General features: G+C 38.0%; 1 protein-coding gene and 1 long non-coding RNA gene across 7 annotated transcripts in view; one reads left to right on the top strand and one right to left on the bottom strand.

Moving 5' to 3' along the window:
• Positions 1–23,479, top strand: part of RhoGEF2 (Rho guanine nucleotide exchange factor 2) — a 45,301-nt gene extending 21,822 nt beyond the window's left edge. For 5 of the 6 annotated variants that reach the window (XM_065305906.1, XM_065305911.1, XM_065305909.1 and 2 more), the window contains 15 exons: positions 14,351–14,480; positions 14,985–15,081; positions 15,928–15,971; positions 17,052–17,132; positions 17,197–17,339; positions 17,394–17,620; positions 17,684–18,100; positions 18,189–18,399; positions 18,457–18,544; positions 21,284–21,558; positions 21,663–21,779; positions 21,843–22,016; positions 22,080–22,273; positions 22,347–22,517; positions 22,575–23,479. In XM_065305906.1, the coding sequence (XP_065161978.1) occupies positions 14,351–14,480; positions 14,985–15,081; positions 15,928–15,971; positions 17,052–17,132; positions 17,197–17,339; positions 17,394–17,620; positions 17,684–18,100; positions 18,189–18,399; positions 18,457–18,544; positions 21,284–21,558; positions 21,663–21,779; positions 21,843–22,016; positions 22,080–22,273; positions 22,347–22,517; positions 22,575–22,604 (2,399 nt within the window). In that variant the 3' untranslated portion in view covers positions 22,605–23,479. The remainder of the gene's footprint in view (positions 1–14,350; positions 14,481–14,984; positions 15,082–15,927; positions 15,972–17,051; positions 17,133–17,196; positions 17,340–17,393; positions 17,621–17,683; positions 18,101–18,188; positions 18,400–18,456; positions 18,545–21,283; positions 21,559–21,662; positions 21,780–21,842; positions 22,017–22,079; positions 22,274–22,346; positions 22,518–22,574) is intronic. The other variant, XM_065305908.1, reaches the window with a different exon arrangement.
• Positions 15,110–15,472, bottom strand: LOC135794584 (uncharacterized). Its single transcript, XR_010548917.1, has 2 exons — positions 15,338–15,472; positions 15,110–15,284 (listed from the first exon to the last, which is right to left on the bottom strand). It is a non-coding gene; the product is annotated as an uncharacterized lncRNA (long non-coding RNA).
• Positions 23,480–24,324: the final 845 nt, after the last annotated feature.

The following is a 24,324-nucleotide window of genomic DNA, read 5'->3' as shown; positions in this document are numbered from 1 at the left end:
GTACTTAATTTTTAGTCAGTACTTGAATATGATTTTTAGTTAGTCAATAAATTTCGGAGCAATCGGAAACAAGTTGTATGATCTCTAATGGATAAATGCAACTTTATCAGAACATTTGTATGTATAAAATACCTATAAGATTTTTACCAACGAAGATAATAGAAAGATAATAGTATATTAAGTATAAAGTGGGCTAAATGGCACAACGTTTAGCGACGTGACGCTTAAGCTATTCTTTCTACTTCCACACTATTTTCACGTTTAGGTTTATGTATTTTAAATCAAAAGGGAAATGAAAGGTTATTAATGCCGTACCGCACGCCGAGCCTTGTGTTGCATTTTAGGCAATTACACTGGCACAAACTCAACCCCGTGACTAAAGTACTTTAATATTTCTATACAATTGCTTTTTATCTGCTACGTGAATCATATGATTCGAGTTAAATACGTTGCGCCTATGAGGCACCTTTTTTCAAGTTAGTAAAATAATTCATTCATATATGTCAATGCGAAAAAAAGGTGCGTGTTAAAATTAGAGAAAATGTGGTGTAACCAAAACAAATGGATTTAATTAGGAGAAAAATTATGAAAAGATTTTTCAATTTTTTGATGCACAATGTTTTGATGGGGCGTAAGAGTATTTGGATATTCTGCGTATTGCTTGCCAGAAGGAACTATTTTCGTGTAAGTTCGGTACGAAAACGCAACTGTATCGCGACGAATATACCCTCGACCACGGTGGGTAGTTTGGCCAACAGAGGGGTGCGCGCTACAGCGGACCAGTTTAGTACTGCCCCTCATGCAAGCTGCGAGTCTCTGTCGAATTCTGTTACTTTTGCAATCTCTCAGCTCTCGGCGGTGCCACAAGAAGAGAATCCGGCACCCGCCGGTGTGTTTGCCGTCGCACACTCGTACACGACAGACATCCGCACCACTTAATCGGGGCCTAACGCGCCAACACAACCAAACCACACCACACCTCTGCACGACGCCGCCGCATAGAATGAAAGGCATGAAGCGCATTTAGTGGCAACCGTACGCACGTTACGGCTGTTGCTTAGGTTAGTTCGCGAGCAGCGGTGGAATAGGAGGATAGAACGTGGTGCTGTACGGGAATGGCATAGACGCAAAAACGGGACTCCGCTCTTGTACGCCTCGCGTCGCGCACGCTGAACGTGTGCCAGCCGACCAGTGTTTAATAATAGAGTGAAGCAGAAAACACCCATAGTTTCTGTTTATTTGCTGCGCGAAAAGGATAATTTACGCGAGTGATCGAATGTTAAGCTCACAACGAGTATATAACAATTAAAGACACTAACAGAAATGTGAATGTTTAATGTGCTTAATAAGCGTGTGCTGTGCCGTTCTGTGTACAAATGTGACAAATCGCTCTGCTTTTATATCTCTGTCGAAGCGCTTTATAATCATGGAATTGTCCTAATTACTCATCGGGTTTGTGTGAATGTTCGCAGCGAAAAGTTGTTTTATTTTTTGAATATTGCAAATATAAACCGAATTTAGCGGCTACTGTAAGTGTAGCGTTTCTCTTAAAATGGTTAGTTGTAAAATTGGTTTCGTAAACAGTTGCGGTGCAACAGCTCTGGTCAAGCACACGAACCTAGTAAGATCTGGTCAGTTGAATACCTGCCACACTACCTGGGATTTAATTGTGTTTTTCTCTTGTGAGGGCCTACCGTACTAAAAGAGTTATTGTACTTATTTCTTGGACTGCAAACTCCACTTTCCATTAAAAAGTCAATAAAAAGACAAGAACTGAACATTTTAAAACGATGTTTAAATAGGGAATAGCTTACGTTAGGTTTGAGTAGCATCGCACAACAGATGAAATTTAAATTATTTGATAATTGTCAACATATAACTTGTTGATACTTTTATCATATATCAAAAATATATGAAATTACAATGTCAATTTAAGCCAAAACTGGAATTTTGAGTACTTCCCAAAACTCGAAATAGATAAATTGGTCGATATCTACTTGGTAGGAACGTATGACCCGATAAATAATTTAGTAATCATTGATTATTACAACGAACGGCTTTTAATAATTAAACACTTCTAGGTTGAAGTACAAGTACAATATTCGGGACAGAAGTCTATAACACCAAATGCATAATTTAGTTTCTTTTTTCTCGTATTCGATAATTTTCGTATTTGGGTCTGTGTAATTTGATAATGTAATTATTTGTACGATAATTCCAAAAAGTTTGAAACAGCTGTTTATGTTGGTTAGTTGCTGCAACTTCTGTTTAGTGTTATTTTGAGCTTAGAATCTATCACACCCGAAGAAGTTGTTGTTGCAAATGTTTGTCCTTATCCTTGAAACTTTATGCTAGGACTTATTTTTCTCAGCGTTGATAATATATTTTCCAACGAGTATCTGCATAAGCCCTACATTCTTTATTCTCAGTGCCAATATCAAGAGCACATGCACAAATAAGGAAACAAATCCAGCAAATCGAATTGTTGTTTGGTTTTATGCGGTCGTTACGCAAGTATACGACTATATTTGCGAATTTTCTTTCGTATTTTCGATATGCGCGGAGAAAAACATTTGCTTTGTAATTTTACGGCAGTCGTTATTAATCAAATTAATGTGTAGGTCATTTCGTCGCTAGTCTCAACAAAAAAGTCACTAAAAATAAATTAGTGCAGCATATTTATTTGCGTTTTTACTGGTTCATGTTTTGTCAGCGCTGGATCTGCCTGAAGTTCGTTATCTTTTAGATTTAAATAATGAGCTGCAAATAAAAATGTGACTCATCAAAAAGTGTAGCTGAATTATTATTAGATTAATTGCCGGAAGAGTCATTTTGTGCCTGCACAAGATATTGCCATATATCACAATACACATGAAACTAGCAACACTCATTGAATACTTAATTGATTAATAACCGCGCGCTATAAATAACTGTTAATTTCTACTATAGATTGAGATCTATTAGCCGCCCTTAATAAATACGCTTATTTTAAACTTTCGTGCATATGCAATATTTCGATTAATAGTCGATAGGAAGCGCATTTTCAACAGCTTGACGTCGGCATCTCTTTATGATTGTTTTTTACGTTGATGAATTTATTAGTTATGATTTATGTGGGTCATTGGCGTATTTGGAACGATGGGTGCCGGTTTCAAGTATGTTTGTCGTTGATTATAGTTTTTATCGACAAATAAACTCACACTCCAACGGAGACAATGACATTACATGTGAAAATATAATAATGGAGCGATTTGTCACCTCTTCAATTGGTTGCATTTAATTTCAGTGTACTGTTTGTGTATGTGGTTACACCCGAAACATGCGCGTGGCTGGTGTAAATTGTAAACGCATTTTTGTTCCAATGTGCGCGAGAGCTTAATTGCTAACCTTTATACAAATGAGCCTGTATGAGGATTACACCTCTCGGAGTGGCAGTCTGAAGCGCTCGAGTAGTTTTAAGAAGCTTCTGAAATTACCAACATGGGGCTCCAACACTACAGCAGGTGAGATTTAATTCGAAAAACACAAACTAAAGTGTTCGTTTTTATCGTGAAGATAAAGAATAGAATAGTATATACGTATGCAAATATAATTTAGAACGTCATTACTTTCTGAAAATATAACACTCACATGCATATTTTGTTGCGACATTGAGGGAGAATTAAAACCAACTATAAATAGTTTAGAAGAAGTTAAATATATCTAAATAGTTTGTAGCGCATAAACCTTCATTTTCGATATAAGTCAAAGCTATAATTTTCATTGTTTGCACAAGGACTTCTTAAATAGTGTAGTAAAAATCAATCTGCTGATATTACAATTCCTTGTTATCAGCATAATAAATCAGGCCGGAATCTTTCGTGGTTTGGTTCATATCATGTTTATAATCCTATTTTGCTAACCTTTCATTGTTTTCCTTTTAACTAAATTCATGCTATTTTGAGTATTTGTTACTTGATGAACAGACAGCTTCTGATATATTGTTTTGTTCTGCGAGTATAAAACACGTGGAATATGTTTATTGATTTCCCTGAAATATAACCTGGATTGCCTATTTCAGTGAGGTGTTGTCATTGTCATGGCTTACTATTTTGGGCACAACAATAGTAATTCTTAGTTAAAACGTTTGTGTTTGACGTTTCCGTGTGTTCCTCACTATGCGCATAAAGTTCGTCAGTGCTCGTGGTATCTGCAAATAACTGCCCTGACGCGACGTTTGCGGTTACGCTTGAACTAATGGATCAACCAATCGATTTTTATTATTTTCACCTTCATTGTATGAAAAGGGCGTGATATACTATATATACCTACATTTGTTTGCTAAATATAATAGACCACAACTGATTTTGTGGACTAAAACCGCGATACGTTAATTGAATCGCACGAGAAATATGTAAGGGTAGTTCAGTCGACTTAGGTCAGATTATGATTACTTCCTAATTGAATTTCTGCAATACCAGTGCAATTTCCTATCCAATTAAATTATGAATAATCCATAGGTGATTAAAATTAAGAATATAATAGATCCTGTTGCATGACAGGATTCTCTTCGGGTTCGAATCATCCTCGGGCCTAGATACTCCTACCTGACATTTTAAACAAACATCGTGCGGAACGTGTGCCCGACAAAGTCGGAGATGACATTTGCAAATTGCACGCCCACGTCGACAAATAAGCAATGAATCATACCGTTCCTCGCCTCAGATTTTTTCCTCTCAAAAAATGAAACGTTCAAATGCTACCACGTATTTTTACACCGCATACACGTGTTGATAAAGACGACTTATTTATAACTATATTAATTATAACTTTAACGGAAAGATCACAAACAAGCCGCTTGTAGACAGACGAGAGAAGGAAACATATCAATTTAATACAAATGAAATTGTTTAATCTGATATCATAAAGAAGGGGGAACAATTTTTTTATGGTGATGATTTGAATAATATTGTTTGAGTGCTCTGTAGCTGTATTCCCATGCAAGTATGCGCAGATGATGAAGTATTAATGGATAGGTAGTTTTCAAGATACTAGACTAATGGAATAGCTTTCTTGCTCTAGTTTTATTCGCTATTGACGCAATGCATTGAATTTCATATGATTTATGTGCATAATTAAAATAATGAAATCAATACTAATAATTAAATTTTTGTTTCAGGTGAGTTATCTGGATTTCTATGTTATTTTCTAAATTTTGGTATATACTAGTATCCGTTGGGTGAGTCTCCTTTTTACTTTTTACTCTATAAATGAAACATTTATATCACCTCTCAGTGGAAACACCATGAGATAAGAAACGTACACTACACATTAAGGTAATCCTAATGTAGATTTTAGATTACATAAGAGTTTTCTGAGAAATTGAATCGTATGACATAGCTTGCGAAAAATTGCGACTTAATATTTGAGTATCCTCGTAAACATTTAACAATGCTCAATATCAAATGATATTCGAGGGGATATGCTTATAAATTAGATTCGATAATTTTAAATTTTGTTGTATTGTTTTGATTAAATCTCATATTTTGCGTACGCGCAAGTCATTTACATGGCGATTTCTGCACGCATGCAACTCAGCATACTTATATCGGAAATTTATACGAAACTATAAATTTAAATTTTATGGTTTCCTATACTCGTTCTTACACATTGAGTTGTCACTGGTTTGCAACGCAATCACTATTTTAATTGGAAGCGTTTCAAACTCCGACGCCGAATGTAAATCGGATTGGACACGAAGGCATTAACCGTCCGCGCCACAGGAACAATAAGCGCGCAAATAATAAACTTTGCCATCGAGCAACAAGCATCGTGCGAAGAATCGCCTATTGAAGCACTCGCTGTGCGGGTATTCCTGGACTCGCAAACTGTTGTGTTCCTTGAATGAGAATACATTTAAGCGCGTTTCGACGAATCCGCCTGCGCGTTCGACCAACATTGTGCGTTTGTTCGGTTTATCAACATTTTGCGCACATCTCTTCGAATCCAGTTCCGTTTTCACTGTCAATTTATCTAATAATAACCAGAATGAGGAGGGAGCGCTTATTGCCTGCGCCGTGTATTCACCGCACGCGCGTCTGCTCATCTAATGTAGTCATAGTTAAAACAAACAATGCCTCACTGACGCAGTGCCGAACAGGCGCTGGCAAGCATCGCGTGTATTATTCGCGAGTTTGGCTAAATTTTGCACGGAAACAGCGCGTAGACGACGACATCGTTTATGTTTTTCATCTGTATGATCATGTTCATTCATAGGCGACTTGATGTGTTTTTGTTGGGCCGTTTTGAACTAACAATTCTCACATCCAACCGTCCGAGCGCCGTGAATGGTTCGACAGGATAATTTCGATATAAATACGCTTGGCCTTGTTTTCTATCAGCAGTACGTAATGACATAACAAGAGAATTTGGTTGATTTGGCACTCCGTATGCCAATATTAAAACATTTTTGCTTTTTTTATGAATGAATGCTATAAATGTCCGATGCCTCCCAATTTTCACATCTGTTCGTAATGAAACGACGCAAATGCGCGTTCCTTCTATTTTCTTGGCTCGCGTCGATAGTGCCAGACTGCACCTCTTGTGACATGAGTTCATAAGAAAGTCAGTCGACATATCTTGTCCTAGCATCGTCGTGTGTTGTTCAAATCGATAGCACACGCCGACACTCCGTTAACTCGGAACGCCGTGTACTATAGGGAATATAGATGGTTCACCAATGCTGTTACTGCGACGGCTGTTCATATTGCCAGGCGTGGGCGAGGGGATCTTTTCGAACGCACCATAACAAACCCCTCCAGACCACGACCGGAATTCCCTTATACTCATTCGGTTGTCTGCTGGAAATGAAAAAGCGGTGTTGCCAATTGTAAAATGCACCCTAAACTACATATTGGTTCAATTGCGTCGTAATTTCGGAACAAACAACAAATTTGTTTAGCTTCTATGCTGTATTGACCTGTGCTGTGGATTGGGGACGTAAATGTTAAGGATGCACTCGCTATAAATTTTGGCACGTGTCGTGTTACTCGACATTTTCATCCAATTAATGAATGAAACTTCCTGCTGCCCCGAATGTTGTCGTCGGCGCGTCATGAATACTTTCGGTGCGTTGTTACGTTGCGTGACAATAACAGAAAGCTCGTCGCGGCAGTGGCGGGACGCTCTTTCCGTCGACCCAACCAATTATTTTTATCTAGTCGAGTGACGAGCACCGCACTATTGGCAAAGAGATATACTTGTAGGTAATAACCATTAGAGATACTAATAATAGTTCGAAGTTTGCGAACTCGCTGGGCAGACAAGTTGGATGCTATAACGTGGTGAATTATCTTTTTTTGTGTTGAAATTAACAGCTCCTATAGACAAGTAACCATTTTTCAACAGCCAGGTGCACGTTTTAAATAGATAAGGTCTTAAGGGATATCCTATTCGTCGCACACTCCCCAAAATCGCATGATTTCTCTTGCGCGATATTTTTAGATTCAAAAGAGATTTTTTTAAGTTCCAGAAATTACATCTGGCACAGTTTTTTTATATAATAAGCGTGTTAAGAATTTTCGTGTAAATTTTTTAAACATTTTCATTTTGCTGCTACTTGAATTGTATATACCTACGACGCGCTTGGTATGCAACCAAACATACTCGCAGCTATGTCAAGTTCTGCGAATTTAAACATTGTTACTGTTTTCCCAGTTCGAATGTACGTGTTTGAGCATAACTGCTTAAGTGTGTAAGTGAATCAATCAACATGACATCTGGAAATTTTTATCCCTTCAGGCAATATATCTATACACACAGGGCGCCTGCTATAATATTTACATTCATCATTATTTACAAGTCATTTCTTTTGACGCAATAGTTATACTAATATTGCGGCTAATACTATCAACTCGTCGTCGCCAAATATGGTTGTATTCAGGGTGAATGATAGGAATTGCATATTAAATCAATATTTGATTATTGATGATTCAAAATTCTGGAATATGGGTTGACATTTTCAGCGGAAATGCATGTGAATGATTAACCGTGTGATAAAACGGAGTTTATACCGATATCACTGATAAATTATATTGACATCAAAATTGATCGAGTATGCGCACAGGGTCACAGAGTTGAAGTGTTTCCCGAACTGACGGTGGAAGGTTTCATGCACCTCAATGTTATGACTGGAGCGCGTCTGGACTCCATAGCAACCGAGCTAGCATTACATCGGCATGCAGAGGTTCGCAGAGCAAAGCGTTTTCAGTTTTCAGTGGCATAGCAACCATCCGTGGACTCAAACAAATGCACACCGCACAAGCCCCAGCATCATCGCGTGCTCTTCGCACTCGTTTAGTTTGGGTAGTGTGTGCGCTGAAGTAGGGGGCAAAAACATCGGAGCGTTCGAGGCACTCCGGCGGGCGTACGATGGCACGGTCGGCACGAGTCCCGGGCGACGACCGATTCCTTCTCGGCCGGCGTGCAATGTGCTGCGGCAGGCGCTGTATTTGCCTCGCCGTCGTCTGAGGCCTTCCTCAGTGTGTGATTCTCCTCCGTTCCTCCTCCGTCGAAAACGAAATCGTCGACGGAAGAAGAGAGAATCCCATTGTCTCGCGTGCTCGGAATTGTCGCGTGGAATTTTTGGTGAGCGTGATGTGTCATCATGCCTGGCGCAAAGGTGTAGTAGAATACCTGCTCGACCACTCGACACAACAAACGCAGGTTCAGCGCGCGTCGGCCCGTAGTGCTCCGCGTCGTTGATGTACGAATAATACAAAACGCGCCGCGCGCTTTCCTCGCGGCAAATGCACAGCCGCGCGCGTTTCTGTTAGTCATTGCATTTTATTATTGCCGGTCGCATGTAACTCGTTCCTTTAGTTGCGCCGCGCGCGGTTGCGAGTTGGTAATGTGCTCCGCCGTCGTGTCAGTTGCGTGTGGTATCACCGGCGAGAGAGCGGCCTCGTGTTAGTGAACCTCTGTGGTGAAGAACGACCAGCCAGAGTATTCCGTTACCGCGGAGTGCATTCTGTGTGTTCAGTGTTTTTAAAATAACGTGAGTTATTAATTTCACGCGCCGCGAGTTCATGCAGCGCGACCATCTTCCAACGCGCACAAAGTGCTTAGTGTGGGGTATAGTGAGATATTCACCATCGCACTTTGACACGTTCAGAAAGGAGTATGTCTGCGAAAGTTGTGTTACTGCATTGTTGCATAACACGCGCGGGGTTACTGTTACTAAACAATCGGCGAATGACAAAATTAATGCCAGCGCATGTAGATTGTGCGTGTGTTTACACGAAAACCCGTGTGCTCTTACTAATATTGCGCGCATCGTGTTTCGCGATAAGCAAACAGCGCGCTACGGAGTTAGGCTGCCTGTTCAATGTCGACGATGTTTTATTATTTCGCGTTGTTTATTGCGGCGCGAATATGAAAAGCAAATGCCAACACTGTTTTGACTCGAGCGCGCAGCGACGTGAATAGAGCGTCTGCTTGTCGTTTCAATTACGCCAATATTCTGCAGTGAAACTTCATTCTGTTACGACGTACTTAAGCAAACACACATAGTCCGTTAATGGAAGCCATACCTCGTTCACATGGCCGTTGCAAAAACGAATGCCAAATACGAGGACCTGTGCGATTCCAATCTGCGCTTGACTATTACTCCATTCTTGTATGTGTTTGTGTTGCATAAAACATGGGCACATTGGCACAGCACTTGAATTCGGCCGACACTGCGCAGGACTTGGGCTGCCAGCCTGTGCGGAAGTATACTTCCTGTGATATTTTTAACAATCGAAATGCACGATGCAGCTTTTATGTCGGATTGAGAATCGAATTACGTTTCTCTGATGCGTACTGTTCATCTATTATCGGTTTCCCGAGCAATTCCTTTAATTTTTTTTGCTATGCACAATTGAGTGTGTTCGATTATTAACGTTTCTCTATTGTTGAATATGCAATAGCGCCGTAAATTGACTGCCTCGCAGTTGAAATATAAGATGACGAATGATTAAGCAATGCGCGTTTGCAATTAAAATATTTCATGTATGAGAAAGCCACGATTTGTTGGTTAGTTACTGGATTTGCAAACATTTCAAGTAAAACAGCGTCTCCCCGCTTTGCAATCACTATGAAAATATTTACAAATTCCAAAGAAAACAACTTTGATGTTTCATATCGGTGTTTGAATATTTGCATTGGAATGAAATCATAAAAGCTTTGGACTAAAGGGAAGGATATTAATTTGTAGCGAATTATATAATATCTGCAATAGAAGTCATTTCATATTTTAACTATTCATTGTGTTTGTTTAGTGCCTTTGAAATGTGTCATTCTTATTAATATACTCGTTGCATAAACATTTACATTTTTATGATACCTTCTCATAATTACTAATTTCTGGTGTCTAGAGCTCACTTAGCAATGGTAAATCTATTCATATTCCAATATCAGCTGGCTACAAAACAAAAGCACAAGTATCTGTATTAATTTGATTTAATATATTTATCAAGATTTCAAAACAATAGATGATTGCAATATTACATACATCCCAAGCGCATAAACAATGTAGTTATTTACGTCGTCATCCTAACCGTTTGAAAATTATGAACGAATATTGTGCTACTAAATTTTATCGTCGGGACAATTCTTTATTGAAGAACGCCAAATATTTGGGTATTAGCTTTACACTTTTGTTGCAACTTAAAACAAACAATAATAACATCTAAGTACTAATAAGCAATAAATGTTTTGGTTGCGATTCATAGAAATTAGACATTTCCTATGCAATAAATGCGCATATTTAGGTGCGCCATTATTGGTTCATGTCGGAATTCAAATAACGGCGGTCTCCCAATATACTAAAAGCAAAATCCATATCACGCGAACCAACTGCATAATGAACCAAACACATTGACATGCTATAATTGGAATAGCTGAAATTTGAATCTCCAATATTGATATTTGAGATTGTTAGCGTAATTATGTATATTTAACTTTGTACTTGTATAAACTAATGTGCTTCAAGGGCTTCTTTATTAAGACTTGCCGAATATTTAGCTAGAGTTCGTCTCGATTTGTGGCCGTCCACGCTTCGTTCTGCCGGATATACCGACCACTTACTTAATCATTCTTACAATTGATAGTTGGTTGCTTGCTATTAAACGACATTAATTTGTAAGTGTGCCTCGCGAAGTCATTGATTAAGCTTCAACTTGAGTTGTGCTTAGCTATAGTCGGCGGATATTGCGGTTATGAATTAATCATTATTCATTTTCTTGTAAATTTGATATTATGTGACCGACGTGTGAATAAGGTTTTTTTTTTTACATATTGCAATTTTAGATGAGTTTTACATTAGCTGCAATGTCATTGTTTTGTACTAGTCAAGGTTTTCCCCACGGCTGAAAAGACCGCAAGATATTTTCGTATAACAGTAAATAAATTAGTAAATAAAACTATTTGAATGATGCGCGATTGGTAACAGTGCTGACTCATCAATCAGATGTTCAACGTACTTGACATATTTTCCTTTTCAGTAAAAGTGTAAACAACATTTCATTGTGTGGCAGCTTGCATTGAATGCCCGCTCTATTTTGATAACTAAATTCCGAAATATGAAACACTATCTGATATAATTTTCACTCTTGCTTTAATGATCGCAATAGTGGAAAACCCATCTCGAAATGATAAAGCTAGTTTAAAGTGCATACATTATGTGAAAAATATTTGGATAGCCAGTCAATGGCACACATCATACTGGACATTTATTTGCTTTTCCTGCGTTTGTTAGTCGTTTACGTATTTTGGTGCCTAGGATTAAAAACAACGTATAAATATTTTTTTTCCGCGTTCTGGATATAATCATTATTTGATTAATTGTAATTATCTCTCGAATGATAGCTCCAGTCGCAGTTAATGCTGGCGGAAAGCTTGTTTGATATTTGTAAGTGGGTTTTTATTTTCGTGTTGAACATACATTTTATATCTAGAAAGTCTTCCACGGTTGCAGGCTTTAAATACACATGCAAATAAATAAAAAACTGTTTATTTGTCGACGCAACATGTGGCAAAAAGATTTTTCGCTTTGTGGAATAGAAACCACAGAACGATCCAGCATCAACGGATGCGATCCTTATTTTTTAGTATCTACGCACAACAGATTGTTTTTGCATTCGCGTTTTGGTGGTTTTCGTTTAGTCGTAGCCAAACCGTTCGATCGTGCAGTGGATTTAGCAAACACTTACTCATTGCAAAATTACCGCATAATCGGCAAATTAATATTTCTATTGAACATTGCACATTAATGCCTGGTTTATTGGTGACACGGTTTTAAATTATGATCCTATCTGAGCAATATATATAAATCGATTGAGTCGACCTCGGAGTACATATTACATATAAAACAATCTCCTTATCAAGCGAATGTGTGTGCGTGTTGGAAGATGGTGGTGCTACATCAAATTATTCGAAATTCTCAAAGTTATTAAATTTTATTTAGTTTGTAAAAGTGCACAAAATGTGGTCGAAACAAGCCGATGGCCGTAACAAGCATATCAACACTGGGAACCCGTGCAAAACTAACTCGTCTAAGTCCCAAAGGAAGCGTAAGACGGATAAAAAATGCGATAGCAGCACGACGCCGACACAGCCTCAACACACCTCGAAGAAAAGTGTGACCAAGCAAACGAGCAGCAATAAGCCCTCGACGAAGGCCGGCAAGCGTGACCAACATAATACTAGTATCGATGTTGTGGATCATAAGGCGCCTGATCTAATTGAAGACATCAAAGAGAGTTGTAAACTGGGCGATGATCAAATCGATGTCTCAAAGGAGCCTGTGGCACCGCTAATAACTCAATATGACGACGACGCAACTGCAGATGTTGTGCTGAGAAAGAAAAATGACGATGCAACGCCTCCCGTGGATCCATTAAAACGATACAGTGACAGCATGGTGAATGACAATTTTGTGAATGGCAATACTGAGTGTGTCAATAAATTCACACTACCGCGCGCGCATAGTGGATTTTTTCTGCTAAGTTCGTCAAAAGACAGAGAGTCTGATCCCAAAGAGAAGAAGCGGCGGTTTAGTGATTTATTCAGACACACGTTGGGGAAAGGCTCAACAGACGAGCCTGACGCAAAGATGGCCGAATTTAGCATTAACGAGGTTGGAAAGGTCACCGTGCTGGACGGAAACGACAAGAAATCGAATAAGAAAGCCGTCAAACGGTCAGATTCGAAATTGCAGAAACCTAAAACAAACAAGCCCACCGAGACTAAAATTGCTGGTGATACTACGCCGAATTCCGTACTCAAACGTGTCCGAAGTCGGATTTACAAGACGAAAACAGAAAATTGTGTGAGCATAGTCCCTTCCATGCCGGACATTAGGGAACAGAAAGAGAAAAAGTCAAAGAAATCGGGGTCTAAGGATGGAACTGCAGTGGTAGACAAAAAAGGCTTTGATTTTCGCTTACTTAGACAATCCTCAAATTTGGAATTTACTAGGACGCGTCCGTATTGCGTGTCAGTAACGCCCAAAAAAGCTCCTATTAATGATGTTATCATGGTTCCCGATGAAAAGCCAATTTTGGCAAAATCCAAATCAAGCAGCGCCATCAATTTAAGTCTGTTGCGCACCCGACGAAAACTGGTGGATAGCAAGAAGCATTCCAGCAACACCAAGTCCGTTGAAGACGAGTTTGACTTTATGGCTTACGAGAATAATTACAAGAACTCTAAAGTTTCGCTGCTGAAAAGTTTTGGATCTCAAGAATACATCAATAGGTTAAACAATAATGTGGCCAACGCTTATATTAATAACATGAATAGGAGGACAAGTTGTATTCCGAGTGTCAATATTACAGGTAATTTACACTGTATTTTCCACGCGACATGAGCAGTACAATGACCTATCGACTTTGTCATGTTGGCTGGTTGAGGGTATGAGCAAACTTTCGGCACGACAAATTGGATACAGTCTACTGCAAGCAATTTAGCAGTTTTTGACGTGCTCGGCGTCAGGTCAAGTTGCGAATGCACCTGCATGATGCGATTACGACAATAATTAGGAGCATACATTAAAATATCATTTACAGACCCAAATAAACACGGATTAAAAACGCGTCGAATCAATCTCATAAAAATGAAAGATTAAAGCATGAATCATTCATACTTTATGAATTGTTTATTGTAAAATCTATATTACAGCTAGTTAGAAAATTAAGAACACATGTGAAAACATTATGAGTCATGAGTCTCACCTACGGATTCTAGCTTGATATTAGCACACCTGCCTTACTAATATGTATATTAATAGCATTTTTGACACGAATGTAATCATTCTTTTTTTGCGCTGCAGAATCAAAGCCTGGAAATCCGGTGACGCGGACTCCTTCGGATAGACGTCCAGACGCATTTCGTGAGGAATCCAGAGATGTTGACATGCAAGGACAAGGTGATGTCGAAAACGATAACGCTCCCTTCAGAAGGTACGTAAATTCTACGTAAATTTTAACACATCTGCGAAACTTATTGATAAAATATATATCTATATATATATTGCGCAATAAACATGTACTGACTGACTGTACTATCTAAATTTCTATACGTGAGTGCGTATTTTTTTTTCATAAAGTTATCGTTGGCGTTTATGATAACAATATGATATTCCGACATCAATTGGGTGCAGTCGTATACAGTCCACAAAAGTAATCTGATGGCCACGTTATCGTGATACTTCTAAATAATTTGCATAGCGTTGTGCTGTGAGTACCATTCATGATGGATAGTGATCATTTGTTCACTTTTCGGAAATACTCGAAGAATTTAAAGATGCGTAAAAGGTGCTACAAATTGGTGCATTTTATATATCAATCATGTTTGTGATATTGTGTGTAATTCGTGACTCATTGAAAGAAAACTAAACGTCAGTCAACCATATTTTTAAAAAGTCAGTGATTATTTGTTAGTGAATTACTTTTTTTCTTTTCTAGTTCGGTGGTTATTCTACCCGGTTCCACAACTGGAAACAAACAAAGACAAAACAACCACATCAACCGATCGGAGAGTGTTAAGGAGCATTCAGAGAAGGTACGAATTATTGCAAAACACACAATCATTTAGTTCAACTTTTTCTGGCTCATTTTTGACCGAAAGGCAAGGATACAGTTATATCATTGTAATTTCTATTCTATTCTCTCAATTGAAGTCGATTGCCTCTCTTATTTTACGTTCAAGCAGTATGTAAAAATCTTCCTCATTCAAGTCGTCATTTGAGTCAGCCAAGACCAGAGCTAAAATTATAAGTTTCACATGGTTCAGTCATCTTTTTTAAATTTTAACTTACCGAGAAGCAAAAACAGCATGCCACAAAAAATTAACGTTTCCATCGTAAACGATACACTCAATTAAGAAAAATTCTTGTTTTAAACAATATTTATGCAAATCCCATGCAAATTATTGGTTTTTTGATAAGAATTGCCCAACAATGTAAGTGCAAACATTTAGATTAACAAAACACATACTTGACAGCCATCAACTGCAACAAATAATTATGACGTACGATGGAAATATACATTAAGAAATAATTCTGCACGTGAAAAAATAATTATTGCAAAACAGGAGAAATATTACAAATGGTTCGATGCATTTTTAAAATCAGTCTAAGATATCATCTACATTTGTATATTTTCTTTAAATCAAGGAAGCGCACATATTAACATCTGGCCTGCAATCTTATGCACTCAAAAAGTTTCGCTGTAACTCTGATATTTGACTGACATTTGATTTACTACTGATCGGTATATGAAAGATGGCTTTTAACATTTACGCATTATGTAGAAAAATATGTTAAAACATTGCCTGCCAAGGCATTATATGTATTGTTTTTCACTGTATTATAGAATATTTTTAAATTATATATATTTTTTGTTTCAGAATCGTAAACAAAAAAGGAATGTCAGCGATCCGTTACGCTCCGGGTGAGTTGCGTTTATTTACGAAATTTTGAAACGGTTGATTTTCAGGCTGCGTGTGCGCTTTTCCTGCCGCCACCGTTGCCAATGTCGTGTAGCCTGTATATCCTGAACTTTGCCGGCAGTCTAACAGACAGTTGCATCGACAATTTTCGTGCAGACGCGTTCTCGGCGCTTGTTCTATGTGCGGAGAAGACTAGTTCAAACACACGCCTCCGTTATGTGTACACTGTAGGCACACGGGTGAATTTGGCGTGTGTTTAGTGCATTTTGGCATGGTGCGGTGAAAGGCGAAGGTGAAAACACGCTTGCGCTTTACAGTCCACCACCTACCATCCCCCATATAGATCGCCTCCCTGGCGAACTTCACAACACCCGCCGCCTGCCAACCTCGACGGGAATCCGCTTAATGTTCGCACAAAATCGCGACCGTAAACAATATGTACTTCTTAGTCAATCTAATTGTACCATTACGCAGTAACTAATTATCGATAAATGTTAATACGGCCGAATCAAAGTGATGCACGACGCGTAGTTTCCGAGAATCGCTGTTTTTTGTGTGTATATTTGACTTACTGATATGATGGAATGTGCCAGCATTAATAACAATTCTCATCATGATGGAGCGCGTAAATCCTCATTCCAAGAAAGGTACATACACCATATGTCCTATGTATGGTTATTTTGCGCAATCAAAGCATGCAATTTACTCGCGAAAACAAATTTCGCTGTAGTCTTCCTTCCTTATAATTAGCTCGCGCGTCTGTAAAATTAAACACGGCATGATCATTTTCTCTAGAGACGCTTATTGCTTCATTGACTAAGACGCCTCAACAACGCTTTACGGCCCCGTTAAAATGAACTTGGATGAAACCTATTTTTGAGTAATCAATCATTAAGTGTCTAGCAAGTAATTTTAAAATCACTGAGACGTTTTCAGTGTTGTTGGTTTTTTTTTTATCTGACTGATAAAACGTTGATTTGTAATCACAAAATTGGCAGCGTTTTGGTACGTGGATAAGCGGCTCGTACATTTTACACTCAATATTAATTAGATATTTGCCTGACTATGTCTTATTCCCGCAGTGAGGTGTTGACTTTCAACGATTCAACGGGTACTTTTCAAGAGCGTTCCGGCAGTTCTTCGAATAGTAGTATAAGTTCAAGGTAACGTGAATGCAAGTAATTACATAATCTTTATATATTATTAACGATGCGACATTCGTTACAGATCGCTCGATAACTTCAGCAACCACGAAGATGATAGCGATTTGGACGTGGAGCCTGATCCACCAGACTGGAAGAGTTCGCTTACTGAAGAAGAATTATCCGGACTACATACGAAGGAAAAGGCTAGACAAGATGTTATTAATGGTGAGGTGTTAAAATTTGTTTTGCGTTTACTTTTACTAAAATGTTTCATTACAGAATTGTTCCACACTGAACGTACTCATGTTCGAAACTTGAAAGTTCTTGATCAGGTGTTTCGGAAGCATATTGCCGATACAAAGGTGATCACTGAACATGAACAAAACCTAGTCTTTGCTAATTTGCCGGAGGTATTGCTCGTTCATAATCAATTCAACTTGGCGATGAAGAAGAAACGCGCCGAGCAAGCAGTAGTGCCTGATATTGGCGACCTTTTAGTTGGATTGGTATGTCATAACGTGCTCTTCTCATATTGTTACGTTGTTTGATTGTTGCGACTTCTTTTACAGTTCGATGGTGAACTGGGTAATAAGTTCTGCTTGGCCGTCTCTCGTTTCTGCGAGAAGCAGCAGCAGGCACTTGAACTAATTTCCGAGAAACGCAAGCGTGATTCGAAATTCGAGAGTGTCCTTGCATCTTGCGAGAAGAACAATCTTTGCAGACGTCTGCCGCTGCAGGGACTTATTCCACAAGAAATGCAAAGGACTACAAAGTACAAACTACTAGTGGAACGACTGATCGATATTCAGGAAAGCTTAATGCGTGTGAACCCTGAGTTGAGTGCCGTCGAACTTGACAATTTGAAGGTGGCGTTTAACAAAATCAAGGGTATTCTGCACACAGCGAACGAGGCAGCCGCGGCAGCGTACAATCAATACAGACTGGATGATATTAAAAATCACCTGGACGTCCCCAGTGATATTAGGGTATGTCAAACGAATATTTTCAAGCATTGTAATTGCACTGGGAGTTATAAAATGTTTTATAAACAATTTTTGATTTTTGTATTTTCAGACTTGTGACTGGATTCTAGTACGCGAAGGAACGGTGAATTTAAAAAGACAGAACAAAACTGTTCCGGTACACATGTTATTATTAAAAGACTCTGTGATACTACTACACAAAGAAGGAGATCGTTTTGCATGGAAAAGCTTCCACACGAATAATACGTGGCAATCGCCTTTCATTAAGCTTTCCGGATTGATTTGTCGGCCTAATGCAGCTGGTAATGACAGCAAACTTTATTCTATCATCGATTGTTAAATATTTATTTATTTTTCAGATATGACCTGTTTATTTCTTCTCAGTAATTCACTGTCAAACAGCCAAATGTATGAAATACAGTGTAGTGACGAAACCGAGCGAAAATCGTGAGTAAAATTTATTACTTCATTAGTTTAAGACGTTCAGAAAAGGAATTATGTTCCACTGTTAAGTTTTAATGCATTCGTTTTTTCTTCTGGTCTAATTTGAATGGTCTTTATTTAGAAACTAGGTCGGTTGCACCAGTTTCTAATGGTTTTCATTTTAATAACATTGATGCAAACCTAATAGACTTACATTGCGTTCCTCGACGCTAATAATGAATTAATAGCACAAAATTACACAATGCAGCGGAACTATATTTAAAAGAAAGCGTACCACCGTGAATATATACACTGGCAGAGTATTGTCGAATTTGTAATTTATTTGCGCTGCGGTTTCCAGTGATGAAATACTAAAAAGAAGCTACGATTGCGATTCGCCAAACGATAATATTTGTGCTGGGGCGAGCAACGTAATGGTTTTTTGGAATTCTTTTGAGCAGCCGGCAGAACAAACTTTGCTTGCCTTCTTACTCTTCCTGTTTATTTATCTATTTTTTCGATATCTTTTAGAGGTAATATATCAGTTGGCAAAGTGGCAAATTAAAATGATTTTGTTTAGATTATTTGGCGCAACCTTTCAAAGTACTGACTACCGCATATTTGTTGCTTTAAGATTATGAACCAAGGCTTTTTCTTTATGAGTAATCAACAGAGCAAACTACTTGCGCGAGAGTAAGCACCACGCAAGTACGCACTTTCCTCCTGTGCGAAATCCAAGCTTCGCGAAGTGGACGCGCGAATATTTGTCCACATCAGTCTGTGCTCCTTACGCGGTGACGGGTGCAATTCAATGTTGTGCGGCTCTAGTTTTGCTGGTTTCTGCGCTTTTTTAAGAATACGCGTGTCGAAATTATTTCGCTGGCACCTACATTCATAGCGTCGTTTCGGCTTTATTTTTTTTATAAATAATAAGATGCCGTAAATTCTCATGGGATTTTATTATACGTATTTTAAATCTGAATATTCATTAGTATTCATCTAATCCCACTCGACGGTTTTATTACAGTGGATTTTTTAGTTCACTTCGTTTCAGCTAAACGAAGAGCAAAGTTGGTTCTGAATAACAATAATATAAAATGTGTAATTAATTAAATAATTGATGTGCGTTAGTGAAAATCGATTTTCTACATATGGACGTCAATCGCTAATATTTAATGGATCCAATAATTTAGTGACCCCCTAATAATAGGAAAGCTTTAATGAAATCGATTATTTGCTCAAAATAATTATTTGTATTCGGTCGTCGTTGGTAACTGCTTACTGTGTTGATATCAACATTATTGTAGACACCAATGAAGTATTTTTTGTTTAGAAATACATACGAATTGTGCAGTTCAGTGAAACATAATTGATGTAAAGTGACAGCCCAGTGAAACATTCTGAACACAGTATAACAAAAACAATTTAATTATTATGTAAATTAAGTTGGTCTAAAAAAAGTGAACTATAAATATTCGAATACAACACACACCACAAACATGTTGAATACTTCTCGGTTATAGCTAAATCATGCCATTTTCAAATTTTGTTGAATTGTTGCATGCATTTGGTTCGCTAAAGTTTCTTATTTAAACAGCAAAAAAACATATTAAGTTACACTTATAATGCGAAGCGGAACTACGTGTTTAGTCGTATAAACTTTCAGTGAGGTGTTTATGAATAGTGACTGTTGAGAAAACATGCTAACATTATATTTAACTTTTGCCATAAATAAAATAATAAATTTAAAGTGGCTGCAAAACTAACTGACGGACAAAATTGGAAACTACTTCTGAAAGTTGGGAGTATATGAGCCGATTTGATGATTTGTGCACATATTTACAAAATGTCGTGATTTACTTGATTAAACAATCGATAGTTAAATAACGTTAATAATGTGCGTGCGTTTGCAGTCCTATTATTTAAAAATGTATTGTAACGAATATTTTTGATGACTCTTAATAACATCCAAAGCTGTGCGCGCCGCTGTTAATGCATTTTTAATTGAATGTGGTTATTGCAGTATTGTGCGAAACTTTATCGTCTTTTCTATATTGCGTGTCAGTGGGTGTCACTTTGATTGAAGCGAAATGTCGCAAAGGCGCAAGTCACTTACATTAGATGATAGTAAACAATTGTTGGCTGCTGTACAACGCCGTGGCAGCTTGAATGTGCCTTGCGGAGCGAGGCTTTTACCAAATAGTAGTGGCAATGAAAAACGACGAGGAAGTGTCATTGTCAGGTATATCGTCGCATTACTACTACTAATAGAAACTGAATTTATGTATTATGCATTCGGAAACAAAAATTTCATTTGAAAAATAAGTACATGCTTCTATTATGCGCTCTTAATGTAATTTATTTTAGCAACTGTATTTTCTTGCGCGATGGGTATTTGAACGGTGGAATGGTCGATCAAAAACAAAATTAACGTGTTTGTTTGAATCAAAATGTCTTTAATCCAGACGCTTTCTAAACATACGAAACATTCAAGAGCCAGCCGGCTTCAGATGCTGCTGATCATATTGCCTCTCAATACGAACGTATAGATTATCGGGCGCGTAGACGAATAATGTGCGCGCTAGTACGCTAAAAATAGTTTTTACCAAACAATCTGCTTTTGGTGGACACGGGTGTGAAACATAAATGCGCAGTTGCTTGCTGAAAATGTTCAATAATGTGAAGTATGATTTGTCAGCACGTGTGATTAATTTTAAAAAATATAGCTGCTCTCAATAATTTTTAAAATTTGACTTGTTTCAGATGGTTTAAATACTTAGCTGATGCCAGCGAGCCGTTTAAGTCCAAAGATGGCAAGAACAAACGCGCCGAACGGAATCATGACGCCGGAGAAGAAGCGCCTCAAGAGTTGTCAGCGCCTAAACCAGAATCCCTCGAACAGACTGAGCCGATTAGCGAGGCCGAATTGGCAACAAGCAGCGGGAGCAGTCAGCGAAACAGTGCCGCCTTGGAGGAGGATGCAATAGACAAGTCTGTAGCACCAGAAGGCGACGCGGCCACTTCTGTCGTTCACTCAGGTACTACTATTTGTGATTTATGTTGTTAACTCTTAACTAGCACATTGGGCGTGTGTTCTGTGTGTGCGTTTTTATGGTCCTAATGGTTTTTTTCAACGTTTTAGCGGGTGAGGGTGGTACTACGGTATTGACTGCCAATGATTGGCCTTTGATCGAACCTTCTGAGGTGCAGGTGGCCGAAACTTCTGTTCACACTGCTGAATCTATTCTGACTTCTTTAGGTAGCACTCAATGCTTTAGTTTTAAGCGAATGTCGACTAACTTCTTCTACTATATGTTTGCAGAGAAAATCAAACGGAAGGATGAGGAAGTAAAGAAAGCACTGGCTGACAAAGAAGTATTAGTCGCTGACCTATTGAGTATTCCTCGCGAGAATTATCGCGACATTGCCGATATGGTCGGCGAAAAGAAAACTGACGTAGAACCATGTGAACTGGTTTTGGCTTCTTTAAATCAAGGTAAGAATTCACAGCAAAAAATATTAAATTGTATGCCAACTGACGGTATTTTTATCGTTTTAGCGAACAAACTCATATCGGCTGTGAATGACTCAATGAACATAACAGATGCTGAGACTGTTGCTGCTACTGGCGGCAAACATCCATCGTGCAATAGCAACGAGCTGTCAGCGAAACAAAATCATGTGCCTTCCGTACCTGCATCTAAAATACAACCTATTGCCACCACACTTCAATCTCAGCTTACAAACTTACTGGTATGTAGTTGACGTTTGCTAAGATGTACTTTTTGATCATTATCTATTATACTTTCTCTATTTTAATTATTAGAGCTTAACGAAGCAAAGAGATGAAGAGATGGAGAAGATGCGGAAAGAATTACATCGGTTGAGGGAGCAATTGCACGAAAAGAGTAATTTACACGCTCCCCAACCCAATCAATATGATTCCGAAGAATCTGTTCATCATGAATCACAATCCGGGGACTTGGAAAGCATAGAAGTAAGTTGCGTAATGGGAATAAGAAATCTTGAATGTACGATGTGATTTTTATTACAGGAGAGTCCAATTGAGACTGAAACTACTTGAATGACAGAATTGCAAAAGTTTTGGAATTATGAAGATTGAATACACTGAATGGTCCTGCAATGCAGAAAGAGACATTTTGTATAAATGAAATTGTTTGTTATCAACTATTTAATTAAACGTAAGTTATTAATTTATATTCAAGATCGCGAAAAGAAGGAAAATTGTTATCACATACTTTCCCTGAATGATGAAAACAATGGAAAACCAAAACAAAATCAATTCTTGTGCCTGTGCCTGAACCATAACAGGTGGTTTCCTTAATAAGAGAATATTCATGAACGTTGTTCACATGAATACTATTACAATTTTTGATTTATTCATAAACAAGAAAAGTATTTATTTGTATTATCAACTACATACAGTAGGATGTATCTGGTGGTTGAATGACCCATATAGAGGAAATTATTTAGTAACTTTTTTTTTCAATCGTATTTACCGTCGCATTGAGCACATTCCACTCAAAAGTTAAACAAATGTTTTCATGACAAAGTAGGACGATTTTACAATCGAAGGGGCGGATATTTGGAGGAAATGCAATGGGTCATTTAATGTATTAGAAACTCATACTGTACGTGCAATAATAACGAACGCTTTTGATTCGTATGTTGTTCATTATTATAAATCGCTAATTATGTTGTTTATTATGTCTTGTCCGGTTCGTCATATACTTATCAAATGTACATACATATATTTAGCTATCTAAATGAGGAAGTTGGCGTAAGTATTATACAATATATGGATATATTTTTTTAAGATATCTTGTTAAAACAATAGATAGAATTTTGACTATGCAATCCGCATGTATGTATTATTTATTTAATTTACAACATTCAATATTATGTTAAAATATGTCATAATAATATTTATTTGAGGAATTACAATGTGTATATTTCGCCATTACCAGAGTTCGAACAACATTTCTTCTGTTCTTATTCTTATTGAGTGAACTGTCAACTACTTAATGGTTGTAGGTAAATGTTATTTTGTTCGGACTGAAACAATCCAGAAAAAAATAAAATATAGTTGTCAAATGCTATAACAAGATATGGGCTTTCTGTATTAACAGCTTTTCAATAACAAATATTGCATTTTATTGTGTCAGCATTTATAGAATATGTACACCTATTATAAAAAGCTTTGATTATGAGAGGGACAGGTTCATTCTATTTGAATTGCATATATATATATATAATGTTCTTGGCTCCTATGTGGAGCATAGAGCCTCACTAAGCGCCCTCCAACGGACTCTGTTTCGGGCAACCGCCTTTGCTTCGTTCCAGCCCATATTTTGGTTTCGGAGCTCCTCTATTGTGGATCTTCGCCAGGTATTGGCCGGTCTACCAACCCTTCTCTTCCCCTGTGGGTTCCATTCTAGCGCATTTCTGGCGATATCTCCGGCGTCTCTTCTCAAGATGTGCCCAATCCACCCCATTTTCTCTTGCGTATTTGATTTATAATGGGAGTTTCATCACATCGACGGTGCAACTCATCGTTGGAGATTGTCATTGGCCAGAATATGCGCAAGATCATTCTCAAGCACTTGTTTATGAAGGTTTGGAGTTTGTGTGTGCTTGAGCTCGTTGACCTCCATGTTTCGCATCCATATAAAAGGGTGGATTTTACATTTGTGCGGAATATGCGCAGTTTTGTTCTTAGTGTATAGACGCTTGACTTCCATACTGTGCTCAGCATTCTGAAGGATTGCTGGGCTTTCTTTATT

The sequence above is a fragment of the Atheta coriaria genome, unplaced genomic scaffold, assembly GCF_025399875.1.
Source record: "Atheta coriaria isolate IRGN ID8LTWV9N9 unplaced genomic scaffold, Caltech_Dcor_3.1 hic_scaffold_6_pilon, whole genome shotgun sequence".
NCBI classification, from domain to species: Eukaryota; Metazoa; Arthropoda; class Insecta; order Coleoptera; family Staphylinidae; genus Dalotia; species Dalotia coriaria.
This window is presented reverse-complemented; position numbering and strand designations above follow the sequence as displayed.